The 14147-nt window shown below is 31.2% G+C and overlaps 2 protein-coding genes across 2 annotated transcripts; both read left to right on the forward strand.

Moving 5' to 3' along the window:
- Positions 1–2094: 2094 nt before the first annotated feature.
- On the forward strand, positions 2095–3072 carry LOC118035448 (uncharacterized). The gene has a single exon (XM_035041021.2). The coding sequence runs from the start codon at positions 2257–2259 to the stop codon at positions 2716–2718; it is 462 nt and encodes a 153-aa protein (XP_034896912.1). The 5' UTR covers positions 2095–2256; the 3' UTR covers positions 2719–3072.
- A 3711-nt stretch (positions 3073–6783) lies between these two features.
- On the forward strand, positions 6784–8571 carry LOC118035446 (transcription factor MYB8). The gene is made up of 3 exons (XM_035041019.2): positions 6784–7315; positions 7414–7543; positions 7714–8571. The coding sequence occupies exons 1-3, from the start codon at positions 7183–7185 to the stop codon at positions 8363–8365; spliced, it is 915 nt and encodes a 304-aa protein (XP_034896910.1). The 5' UTR covers positions 6784–7182; the 3' UTR covers positions 8366–8571.
- The last annotated feature ends 5576 nt before the right edge of the window (positions 8572–14147 follow it).

A 14147-nucleotide genomic window follows, 5' to 3' on the forward strand; every position in this document is an offset into this window, starting at 1 on the left:
CAAAAAAGAGGTGTGGGCCCATGCATTAAAAAAATAGCCCACCTTACATGCCAAGGCCTGTCTTATATTTTTTTAAAAGGACAAGCAACATGTCTTTTTATCCTTTTTTTTTTAAAAAAAAATAATAGACGAAACATTATTTGTTTTATGCAAATGCCAATGACATGGGTCACCAAAAAAATCAGGGGTTTATTTTTTTCAATTTAAAAACTAGTTTTTAACCCATCTTTGATTCAAACATCTAGAAAACAACCCAAAATACTTTAATGAACTTATCCATGACCACAAAAAAAAAACCCAAAATGTAGTTCAAAAAATAAAAATTAACTTGAAGCCAAAATAAATCATATAGTTAGATCTACCTCCTCAAACAAAGCAAAGAAAAAAAAAACATCTAGTTCAAACTTCCTTCATGAAATGGAACTCATTCACACTAAAATCAACTATTTTTTGTGTCTAGAAAAATCACTATCAAAAAATTTCTCTCTTTATGCTAAATCTAGCAAATCTATTTATCTCCTCTAACAAAAAAAAAAAAAACTGAAAAATAATAGAAATGAAGTTTGGTACTAAAATTGAATTTTAGAAAACTAAAAGGACTGGTTATCTAATAGCTAAAAAAGATGGGGAACTATACTGAACTTTTCAAATGAAATTCTAAAACATCATTTATTTGACCTACTCTTTGCACTTTAGTTTGCTATCTTTCAATTCAACCATTCATTTGAAAAAAATATGCATTTTGGTTTTAATTTGGGTTCAAATAGGTTTGATTGTGATGAAAAAAAAAGAAAAGAAAAGAAGAAGAAGTATGATATTCAAATTAAAATTTTTTAAATTTTAATTATTTTAATTTACGATGATTTGTGAGATAATAATTTTTTTTTCCTAAATGGTTATCTCAAAATTTGAATTAAAAAAATACCTTTTTAATTATTTGGTCATCCTTCATGGGTAGGACTGCATAATTGTAATAATAAAAGAGCTAATCTTGACATTTATTCCCAAATCTCATATATAATTGCAATTTGCAAAGAGTGATGCTATAAGAATAAATTTGTGTACAAACAATTGTGGTTGTTATTTTTTCATGAAAGATCAATCATTTATCATTCTTGAGATCCATGTATTTAACTATTTAGGTAGTGTTTGGGGTTGTGTTTTGCAAAATTTTGAATTTTTTTTTTTGCTAAAATTGAGTGTGGTTTGTACTTTTTGGATCATTTTGATGTGCTGATGTCAAAAATAATTTTTTAAAAATGAAAAAACATCATTAACATGTATTTCGGTATGAAAGACTATTTGAAAAGCAACCGCTACCACACTGCCAAACACGCTCTTGACAATTAACATATCAACTTATATAACATTTTGTTATGAAAATTTTATTTATAAATAATTTTTTCATATACAAATTATCTCTATTATTATTAATATAATATAGAATAAAATAGAGAAGTCAGGGGCATATGTTCAAAGAATATTTTATTTAAACACTTTGTTTGTTTGGGATAATGTTTTAATTGGATTTTTAAAAAAATTAAATTATTTGAAATTAATCTTTTTCTATTTTTGAATATTTTTATATGCTAATATTAAAAATAAATTTTAAAATAAAAAACAATTCATATAAAATATTTTTATGTACATCTATCTTTTTTTTTTTTCTATTATTAAGATTAGCTTCTTATTTTAGTATTTTATTAGTGTTAACAATATTTTTTTATTTATCTATTCATATATTTCTTAGTTTATTTTATAAATTTTAAAAAATTATTTTTTTTATTTTTTAATTAAAAAAATTATAAAATATGAAAACATATCCGTAATGTATTTTTTTTCACATTAGAAATTGACTTAAAATTCTACCCAAAGGATAAATAATATGTCAGTATTTTTAAATTAAAAAAATCATTATATTTTAAAAATATAAACATTATTTTATTATATTAGAAATTAACTTGGAAATTTTTATAAAACTAGTTCACTATAATTCAGCAAGCCAAACAACCCAAACCAAAGCTACCGACAAACCGTTTAAAAACCGGTCACGAAAGGCTTAAACGACAGGTCGTTCAGAAAGACCCAGTCCAGTTGACCATCTTCTCTACATGGGGTCAAAGGGTTTTTAGGAGGTTTAAAGCAGCCATTGAAGTTTCCTTCCTTCCTTAGTTCCATCCAAACCAATTCATCAAGAAAAGGCAAAAACCCTCCTCTTTGCAAATTCTCAAAACCCTAAATTGATCAAAACCCAACATGCCCTCTTCAGATCCTAAAACCCCGGAAGAAGCAAAACCCTCCTTTGATGATCCAGCATCAAAAGAAGCCATAGAGTCATTGAATTCAACCAAAACCCTTGAAGAAACAGACCAAACGAATACACCCATGACTGGAAATCAAGAGGAAGAAGAGGAAGAAGAGGAAGGGGAGTGTGGGTTTTGTTTGTTCATGAAAGGAGGTGGTTGCAAGGACGCATTTGTAGCATGGGAAGACTGTATTAAACAAGTGGAGGAAAAGAATGAAGATATTGTGGAGAAGTGCTTTGAAATTACTAGTGCGTTGAAGTTGTGTATGGAGGCTCATGGTGATTATTATGAGCCTATTTTGAGGGCTGAGAAGGCTGCTGAACAAGAGGCTGTTAAGCAATTGGAGAAGGAAAAGGAGGAGGAAGCCGCTGCTGCAGCGCAAAAATCAGAGTCCAACGAGGAAGAAAAGTGAGCTTTGTAGGTGATTTTTTTATTTAACAAAAGAAAACGAGAACTTTGAGATTTAATTTTGTCACAGATATGGGAAAATTGGGTTAAAGGTAATTATTTGATCATGAGACATGGAATTGTGTCTAGGCAATGTTGTTATTTTTTTTTATGTAGAATAAATGGATTGTGATTATTCACTTGAATTTTCATTAAACGATAATTTTGTATTTTATATTGAGATAGTCATATGTTTTTGGCATGCTTATTGAATGTCAAATCTGTGGCTTGTTATGTTTTCCACTTATTTGTCTAATGTATGTTGAAGTTATTAATGCAAAGCTCTGTCATGCAATAAAGTAGCCTGCCCTTCTGCTTTTCTTTTTGTTCATTGCTTCTAAACATAGCAAAATATATTTAGGAGAATCTGGTTGCGAGGTTCAGCTAAGGGTTAAGTTGATTTTCTAAGGAAACATGTTTTCGTATTAAGATGTATGAATTGGATTACAATTGAACTATATTCATTGTCAATGGTTACAAATTGGATATAAGCTTACAGGCTAAAGCTTTACGAGTTATTACAACTTTGTTGAACTTGTAGGATATACTCTGCTTGTTAACTTTTTAAATACATACATATATATACATATAAATACATGTATGTATGCATGCATGCATGCATGTATTGATTATCGTGTTCGTTTCCTAAAATTTTAGTCTCTTCACCTGCAAGGTTCTCATTTTGTAGTTAATGATGCTTCTGATATGATGTGAGGGTATAAGCTAGTGTCAGCGACTATTGAGTTTGATCGGTATAGTAGATACTAGCATTTTCTCAAGCATAGAGTTTTTACAGTCTGTGACAAGTTTGCAATGTAACTAACTCAGATAGTTCTAGTCGCATATAGATTCAAGATTTATCGATGTAGTTGCTTAAGATTTAGACCATTTAGAGTCGGACAGTCACCAACTGGTTTGTTATTGTCAGCCTGGAAGGAATGGATTCTCCTTCAATAAGTATCCGTCTGTGACAATCCAAGTCTGATCCTAAATGTCTTCGATTTGGATTGCCACATGCTGGTTTAGAGAAGGAAGCTGAGTGGTAGATATTGTTTTCTTAGGTTAGAGTTTCATGTTCATCCCGAGCATTTGAACTCCTTTGCTAAATGATTTGTCATTATTGTCTTGATCCCATTGACCATCTGTTCCTATTTCCACCATCACAAAATCCCTCCACTCGAGCTGCAGACCCACAGCTATTGCCATTATTTATTTTAATGCTTCAAGTGGAACAAAAACATTCATAACAGAGCCCTATAAGTGCAATGTTCAGTGGTTTGGTGATGCTTTAAAAGCTTTATTCCACTGCTAATAGAGAGTTCATTCAGTGGATCAACATGGCTGCATTCCCTCAAAGAGGGCTGACATCATTACAACTGACTCATGAAGATTTAAAGAGAGAACGTATGCAGTACATGGATGGGTAAGACTGGAGAGAACCAAACCAAATCTCATCCATGTTCCGATTGAAAGGCATGGAATCTGCAGGCAGTGAATGTGATGCTTGGCAAGATGAAGCTCGTTACTTAGGTACATCATTCTCTTTCTAGGTTATGTGTTATGTGATATTGATGATCGTATCTATGTGAAGATTATTGAGAGAATACTTGTTTTAGGTCATGTTAAATGGGATTGAACCTGTATAAATGCTTCTGATTGATTTGGAACTGATGGAATATCGATGCCATATATCCCTATCATTCACAATGTTTTGTTAGTGTAATTACTATACTGTTACTGGTTATATCTTTAGTTTCTGAAATTTGATTTAATAAATCAGTGGTAAGATTGTAATAAGTTGTTTGTGACTTGTATGGGATGCCTTGCCAGTTCAGCATTAAACAGTGATCTTCCCTGTGATTGAGATTTAGGTTCTGTTGTGTAGGCAACTTTGCATTTTACTACAAATGTTTTCAGTCTCTGTATTTTGATTGAGATCTGTCTTTCCTGCTGTTTAAATATTTTGTTATTTAATGCTTATTAGCATTTGAAATACTGGTTTCCTACCAGTTTTGCTTGTGTATTAATCCCTGTAATGGTAAAAATAGCACATCACTGTATGTCCAAGGGCACAAACAACCGAGGCTGGTAATTCTGCTTTCTTTCTTTCCTTTATGAACTTCGGACTTTGACTCGCCGCTCTTGATAGTTTTATATTATTTTGAAAGGTTCCATGTTTAATGTCACAGTCACCTAAAAGCATTCTTCAGGCATGCTTGTGCATAAGAAAATAATGCGACTTTCAGCTTCGTCACATTGTTGCACTTCTAAGCTTATCGTTTTTTTTAGATCCATATTTCATTTCAAGTTTCCAACCATCGCAAGTGGTTGAATACCAGCCAGCAATACATTATTAATCTTTTTTCATGGATAAGAATAGCAAGGGGCAACACATTGGATCAGGTGGAATGGAATCTGACCCTCAGTCCAACAGGGAGGAGGCAAACAAATTGCTTGAAAGTGATTTGGCCATTGCTAACTGGGCCGGGGAAAGAAGAAGAAGAAGACGAAGAAGGAATTGCAAGCACAGGAGCATATTCGAGGATTTGAGCACACAAATGGCCCATTTTGCAGGCTGCAAAGGGCACATTCATTTAAAGGCACTGTCGTTGCCTTTGTGACTTATGAGTGGGAGCGTGTCCGATATGCAGGAGGACCATCTTTCCTCCGACGAAGATTTGCTTTGACACTGCAAAGATAGAAAAGAAGAAGAAGACGAAGAACACAGGTAGGCAAAAGCGGCCTTTCAATAAATTGGTGACTGGAGCGATGAGACATTTATTACACACCCAACCTTTACCCTCCAGACGCACATGGACGTCTTGGGACGGCGAGGCCCAAACCGAACTTAATTAATGTCTTGACGTGTTAATGACACATTTCGAGTACAGCAGATGTTTCCAACAAACTTAAATAGTGTTTTTTCTTAAAAAAACTTTTATTTTAAAATATTTTTTATATTTTTAAAATTGCTTTGAAAAGGTTATTTTAAAAATAAATTTTTAAAACATAAAAAATATTTAAAAAACAATAACAAAGACAAAATATAGTTCGGTGGATGTCATAAAATTCAATTATAGATTGATTTATTGCAAGCAGCCTGAAATTAGAACTCATTTATACATGTAAAACACCGAAAGAAGACTTGCATGTTCTGCCACTCAAAACCAACACAAACTTTTATCTAATTCACGTGGATCAGTAGGTTTATTATTATTATAGGAATTTACTGTATAAATTAATACAGTACATGATCTAAAACCGTAAAGAATAAAAAAAAAATAAAGTAATAAATGAAAAACAAACAAGGAAAAAAGAAAAGAAAAAAAAAAAAAGGAGGAGATAGCCTTTTAGGAGACTTTAACAGGGAAGTTTCAAAAAAATCTTTATGTTTGTTTTTGAGGTAATTTTTATGGTTGTAATTTGAAAAAAAATAAGTTTTTAAAAAATATAGTTAGGTGTGGTTAGTTGGATTTAGATACATGTTTGATAAAAATTATGATTGAAGTTTATGTGCAATGAAAAACATGTATAAAATGTTTGGTAGTTGTATTGTTTTGATTGCTTTTTAAATTGTTCTTTACTTGCAAATACATCAAAATAATATATTTTTTATTTTTAAAAAATTATTTTTGATATCAATACATTAAAATGATCTTAAACACACAAAAAATATTAATTTGAAGCAAATAAAAAATTATTAATTTTTTTTAAAAGCACTTTTGATACACAAATGAAAACAATATTTTACGAAACTCAATTAAAAAATAAAAATATATTATTAATATATATTTTAACACAAAAAATATTTAAAAAATAATTATAATCACAAAACGAAACAAGCTCGGTTTTATATGCGAGTGGTAGATGCATTTTAATTTATAATTTGTGTACAACTCCACTCCTTGATTTGAAAGAGAGGGGAAGAGAGAAGCTCTCTCCCTTTGCTAAAACAAAACAAGGAGAGACCGAATCTGACGTAAAAGTAGAGCTACCTACCAAATCCAGCCCTATCTGTAACCACTTGTCTCTCTCACCAACTTGGTCAAATCCACCCCCTCTCTCCCCTTATCGATCGAGTCTCTTGCTTCTTCGCTCGTTTCTCTCCTCTCCTGTTCCTCCTACTCTACATATATATATCCTCTCCTCTCCTCTCCTCTCCTCTCCTACTTCTTCCAATTTTCAACCAAACTCCCCCTCTTTCTCTCCCTGTCTCTGTCTCTTCTTGTCAAAAGCTTGTTTCTCTGTCTGTTCAATCAGGTAATTACCACCTCCTACTTGTTATCTGGTTTCGAAAGGGTGAAGCGGCCCACAGTTTATCTGTGGGGCTGAGCTGAAGCTAGCAGCCTTCTTGTGTCTCTCGATATCCCACCCCGTATCTAGATTTCAAAGAAGATCAGAGGGATTATTGCTATTGCTGCTACTATTCATGGGTCGCTCACCTTGTTGTGAAAAAGAACACACCAACAAAGGTGCCTGGACTAAGGAGGAAGACCAGCGCCTAATGGACTATATCAGGGTCCATGGTGAAGGTTGCTGGCGCTCTCTACCTAAAGCTGCTGGTGAGTGGTAATTAGCAGGTTGTTCTTGTTTATCTTATCTAAGCTATTCTCGCCCTCTTCAGCTCTTCTTAATTCTTGCTTTCTGTGTGTTTATATAGGATTGCTTAGATGCGGCAAGAGCTGTAGATTGAGGTGGATAAACTACTTGAGGCCTGATCTTAAAAGAGGGAATTTTACTGACGAAGAAGATGAGATTATTATTAAGCTCCATAGCTTGCTAGGCAACAAGTAAGCCTCTATACTACTTGAAAGTTAAATCCAAAAACAAGAAAGAAAACGAGTCTTTTTTCTGGGTTTCATGCTAAAAGTGCAAACTTTCTTTCTTGTTTCTGGTGATTCAATGGAGTAATTTCTTGATTAGTCATTTTAATTATGAACTAAATTTTAATTACTCGCAGATGGTCTTTAATTGCTGGAAGATTACCAGGAAGAACAGATAATGAGATAAAGAACTACTGGAACACACATATCAAGAGAAAGCTGATTAGCCGTGGCATTGACCCACATACACACAGACCTCTAAATGAGAAAACCACCACTGCCACCATCAAAACTACCACCTCTGCCACCACCAAAGCCACCCAGTTGGACTTCAAAAACACCCCACCTCAATCACTAGCCGAAATCAGTCTCTTAAAAAGCCAGCTTGATTTCAAATACAATAACAATTTTCATAGCAGTCAGTACTCAAGTTTCAATCCCAAGAAAACAGAGACTACTTCTGTTGAAGAAAATAACTGTACAAGCAGCAGCATGACAACTGATGAAGAACAACAGCAGCAGCAACAGAAGAGGGAGAGTCATCAAGATCAAGATGTAAACTTGGACTTAACTATAGGGCTAGCTCCCACTCAGACTTCTTCCGCCAACTCGGCCGAGTCAAGACTACAACAACCAGTCTCTTCTTGCCAGTTATTCGGTAGTGTGTTAACTCGGCCCGTTTGTCTGTGTTGGCAATTGGATGGTGAAAGAAGGGAATTGTGTAGGAATTGCCAGAATCAGAATCAGAATCAGAGCTCAAAAAGGAATCATAGTAATAATGGGCTATAATATAGATGTTATTAGTACTGTCAGTAGATTTGATCTTGGTTCCTTTGGTTAGATGTGAAATAAATGCTTTTGTTTAGGTACCGTACCAACACCCGCCCCTGTAATCAGAAAGGCAGTTAAAGAAGAAGATGATGGGATGCTGTTTAGGTATACCGTGGCATGTAAAGAAAGAAAGAAAAACAAAACATTTTTTACTCTTCGCAAAATGGGTTGTAAGCTTCTTGGATTCTCTTTGATCTCTTTGTTGGATATAATCATTCAGTTTTGGCGTTTATCTGTGACGAGGTTATTGCAATGCAACCGCCACTGAGTTGCTCAGCGGGTTACAGTGATGCCTAGTACTTAAGATAGCGGATATGCGTTTTGTATTTCAAAAGGGACATTTTAGTATTTTACATTAAAATGTTGTTCCCTGCGACAATTAAACTTCAAGAGTTGCTTTGGTATTCGAAATGAAAATATTCGAGAAATATTTTTTTATTTTTTATATATATGTGTATTATATGTGGAGTTTTAGGTGATTTTTATTTTGTATTCGGAATTTTTTATTAATTAAAAATAATTTTTATTTTATAAAATATAATTAATAAATATATCATATTTATTTTAAGAATTTTTTTATTAAGTGAAGATCTTGAATCATTATCAAATAACCTTTAATTTAAATTAACTAATTCAAAGTGGCGTGCCTCCTGTTAGCATCATTCTAACTTTTTACAAAGGATAAGAAATACAATAAATAGAGTTTAACTAGCTTTGATACTCGTGTGATGCCGCGGGTCATTTTTTTTTATATAAAAAATATTAAAAAAATAAAAATTTAAAACATCTTGGGTTTTTCTGTAAAGTTATACTCAAGAATCTGGGGTTTGACTGCAACGCCTGACCTAAGAGTAATATTTATAATATTAATAATAAAATTAAACTTGCATGATCCAAGTTTAAGTGAGTCTGACTGTAACACCGAACCCAAGAATATTAGATGTGGATCTGGCTATAAGGTCATGTCATAAAAGTATGATAATTAAATAGATTAATTAAAAAAATCAAAGAAAAAAAATCAACAAAAAGGAAAAAACTAATGAAGAAAAAGAAAAAAAGAAAGAAAAAGAAATTGAATTAATTGGGTTAATCCTTTAAACTAGGTTATCCCGTAAAACTTGGGATTTGCGTCATGAAAGTTTGATAACTAAATAGAAAAAAAAAAATGACGGGTTTACCTAGAATTAACCGGGTTAACCCGTCAAGCCCAGGATACATGTCATGAAAGTCTAATAATTAAATAGAAAGAAAATTAACTTTAACAAACTAAACTAAATGAAAAAAATAACTTGTCAAATCAGGTTAACCCATCAAACCCGAAATTCGTATCATGAAAATATGATAACTAAATTAAAAAAAAATTAACATTAACAAACTAAATCAAACAAAAAAAATTCATTAAAAAGAAAAAACAAAAGAAAAAAAACAATCATATAATATAATACAATATAATAATAATTATAATGAAAAAACGTGGGGAAAGCTAAAGCTAAAGCTAAATTCTCAACCAACTCAATATTAAAAAAAATAAATTTAAAAAAGATAATTTAAAAAATAAACATGTGGGGGAAACACTGCAGCCAAACAAAAATCATGTAAGGGAAACACTGTAGTAATCCATAGTGTTTTTTTTTTTTTTTTAAAAAAAAAAAGCTACAAAGCTAAGTTCTTAACCAGTTTAATATATAAAGAAAACCAAGATCCATGTAATGAAAGTATGATAACTAAATTAAATTTTTTTTTCACATTAACAAACTAAATTAAACAAAAAAAATTCATTAAAAGAAAAAAAAAACACAAAGAAAAAAGCAAAAAAAAAAAAAACAATGGGCAAAACGAAAAAAAAAAAAAAAGTGTTTCATTGTGTGCACAGTGATACATTATATGTAAAAAATAGAAGAAACAAAAGCGAGGAAAAAAAAAACAAAGCTGCTACAGTTAAAAACCCACGCGTTAAAAAAAAAACATGTAAAAAAAAAAACAGCTTAAATAAGTAAAAGACATGGGAAAGCTACAGTAGTTTCCCCACGCCTATTAGTATATTACTTAATGAAGATATAATGCGCAAGCTAAATATTTCATATTATGTGCACATAAATATTAATGCATATGTTTTTTTTTTTAAGAAAATAAATATTTTTAATTATATTTAATTTTTCAGTTTAGAAATTTTTTTTTCTATTTTTATTTTTCTATTCAATATTAATAAAAATTTTTTATTTTTTTTTTAATTTATCGTGTGATTGATTCTTCTTGTTTTTGGATGTTTCATAGGAATCCATCACCATTCCTCTTCTCCATCGAGTTATATCTTTTCATAGTTACAGTGTTGTTGGTTTTGAAGAGTTTTAATATATAATAAATGTTGTTGTCATTTATTTTTTAATTTATTGTTTAATATCAAAACCTAATGATTTTTAATAGTTAATTATTGTATGTTGTTATTGAAAATTTTAGAGATGAGATCCATTATAAGAAGACCCACACACAAAAGGATCATTGATTTTCCGATTGAGAAAGTCCTGCTAGGAGAACATTATGTTGGATGTTTTCATAGTAGAAGATGATTTTCAATTAAAGAAGTTCTTTCCATTAACAATTTAAACTTGAATTTGTGTTTTTTCTAATCCAAGAAAACTAATGCAGAAGTTCTTAGAAAAAATAAATATTTTTTTAAAATTATTTTTATATTTTTATTTCAAGTTTAGGAGTTTTAATTTCTTCTATTTTTATTTTTCTATTTAGTATTAATATTGTTATTTTTTTTTTCTATACAAGGAAGTGTAATAGCCTTACAGTTAACGACCATGTAAATTTTCAGTAATTCTGAGATTTGTGAAACTCAAATTGATGATCTTTTTCAAGCAAACCCAAATCTTGATCAATTGAGTTATATCCATCAAAGTTACGAGTGTAAATTAATTTTAAGAGATGATTCATTTTTTAAACCAATATTTAATTTTATAAATCAAAGTTCATTATGCCAAATCACAAGTTCAAATCCAGATTTAATTGTTGTTTTTTTATGAACACATTCAATTAATCTATGAGTGGACTTAATTTTTTTATTTTTAATAAAATAAAATCATCATCCTGCTGCTCGCCCCGCCTATCACATTTGCAATCCATTCCTTGCGTGGGTGAATGGATATAAACCGGCTTTCTACCATTTTACCCGCCTCCTGCGTGTTTCTTTGAATAATTTTTTAATAAACAATACAATTGACAGAGAATTTCTGATCATATAAATTAAATATATAGCAAATCAACTCTGTATAGCATTTTTTTTTAAGAAAAAAAAAAACTTTATGATGAACGAGTTGATGTCTTGCATGATCCTGCAAGCAATGTTTCAAGGGTCAAAAGCACGCTACAGTATTTCATTTTTGTGGACTTTGCTAGATCTTTAACAAAAAATGAGAGAAAATCAAGCAATCTATTTCCCTTGACATCATTGGCTTTATAGTTTCCAGGTTTCGATTTAAATAAACTATGGATAATCTTGACTTTTAATTGAATCTATTATGGTTTTTTAACACAAATACATCGGATTTTCGTAGTCAAAGCTGGACCGGAAGCAGGTAATTAACTAACTAGTAATTGGATAAATTGAGTCCCTCGGGTTTTTCTTTCCTTCCTTGAACCGGATATTGGACTTGCTTTTTAATTTCAAGGGACCCTATCTCATCTAACCAGACCTGCCAACCAGATCCCAGTGTAAATGGTCAATCTTATTCCAAGAAATTAACATGAAAAAGCTGTAAAGCACCGCACCCATCACACGAAAAGTGCCAAGAGAAGAGACACCACTGTAAAATTGAACTACAGCGATGGAGTTTTTCGTCCATGGAAATGCTGTTTATCCATCGGTAAAACTATCTCTTACGAATTTACCGAAGCAATCGTGTCGTTGGGTAGAATTGCATCGGTGATTTTATATTTGTTAGTAATTTTATTATTAGTTTAATCATCGATTATTAGGTCGATGTTATATCATTATTGGTTATAAAAATATATGACAATCAATTTTTATCGGTATATTAGTTGGTAAACATTATTGGTGGACTTCTGATAAATAACCCTTTGGTTAGTAATACTTGACATAATCAGTGACAACCACTTTTTCTTGTTGATTTTGTTGTCTATATCAAAACACTTAGAGTGTGTTTGGTATTACGGTAGCTTTTGTGGTTGTGGTTTAAAAAAAATTGTTTTATAAAAAATACTTTTAGTTGAGGTTGGTTTGAAAAAATAGGTGATTGCTTAAAACTGTGGTTGAAATTGAGGTTGAAGAAAAAGTAGTTTAATGTGTTTGGTTAATAAAAATGCTTTTCAAATTAAGGTTATAAAATAATTAAAAAATATATTTATTTATATTAATGATTTTTGATTTAAATATTGTAAATTTAACTACTGTTATTACATCATGAAATAAATAATATTGATATCAAATATTTTTTATTATTCCATTACACTATGTGCAATGTCATCACATGCGAAATCTATACAACAAGGACTATATTTTTCATGATTTCTTAAGCGCGCAACAACAAAAACTGAATCTTTTGTTACGTCATCAAGCAATCTCCTTTTCATTTTTTAAATAGAACACAATTAAAATAAAAATAAAAACTGAATTTTTTTTAATTGGACCGGACCCGGCAATAACATAATTGGAATTGCGATCAAATTTCATAAATGGTACGTTATTATAATTTTTAAACTAATTTTTTTTTAAAAAAAAAAAAATTAAAACTCATTTTCATGGTTTTTCAAAAAAAAAAAAAAAACTGTTCACGTGAACAGTGCGCAGTGGAGCCATGCTCCACTGTTGATGTTATTCTCAGAATGAGAAGCAGCAAAATGGTGCTTCTCAAAACCCGCGTTCCAACCTTAAATATTAGTGGGTCCTACCAGTAAAACACATCTTTTTTCCTTTAACCAACCACCTGGTAGTGTGGTTGCGGGTGAACCTCACCCGCAACCACACTACTAAACGGCCACTTAGCAACTCTTTATAATTCTTCAAGGAAAATTGGCATGTTGCACCGACATAATAACAGACAGAGTTTTATGTCCATCAATAATTTCATTGGTAGTGTACCACTTTTTTTAATTCTATCAAAACAATTTGACATTAAGCAGTATTAAACAAAATATTTAACTTGAAAAATACATTTAGTATTATTAATTTAACTATAAAAATCAATCACAAATATTTATAAACATTAAAAAGAGGATAAAAATGGTGGTGAAAAGGGAGGGGAAGGAAAATCTTGTGAACGTCTATAAGGGAGAGGATAATAACTAGACATGTATAAAATCATCTTCTCTAGTTGCTACCTTTCTTGTTCTTCATATTTTTCCTCCCTCGTAGCTCCAATTCAATTTTCAACCAACTCCTAAACAGCTTATGATGGTTGATTTACATCGGGCTGTGGGATGTCTACGATCAAGATACTACAACCTAACCTCATAACTTGGGTCATACTCATAAAGATACCATAAACTCAATTTCTATTGAATCTAATAGTTGCTTCAGCCTCCAACCACAACTCTAGATCATAGCTTAGATGGGTTAAAAGGTCCTCCCTGTGTTTGGCATGCATGCTATCATTATATTGTTCTTACACAGCAAAATAAACAATTCAAAGATATGGATAAAAAAAGTAGTCCAAATAATGTACACAAGGTTTAAAAGTTGACTTACAATAAATGCCCAAATTTTAGTTGTCTATAA

Source organism: Populus alba, chromosome 13 (assembly GCF_005239225.2).
Source record: "Populus alba chromosome 13, ASM523922v2, whole genome shotgun sequence".
Taxonomy (NCBI): Eukaryota; Viridiplantae; Streptophyta; class Magnoliopsida; order Malpighiales; family Salicaceae; genus Populus; species Populus alba.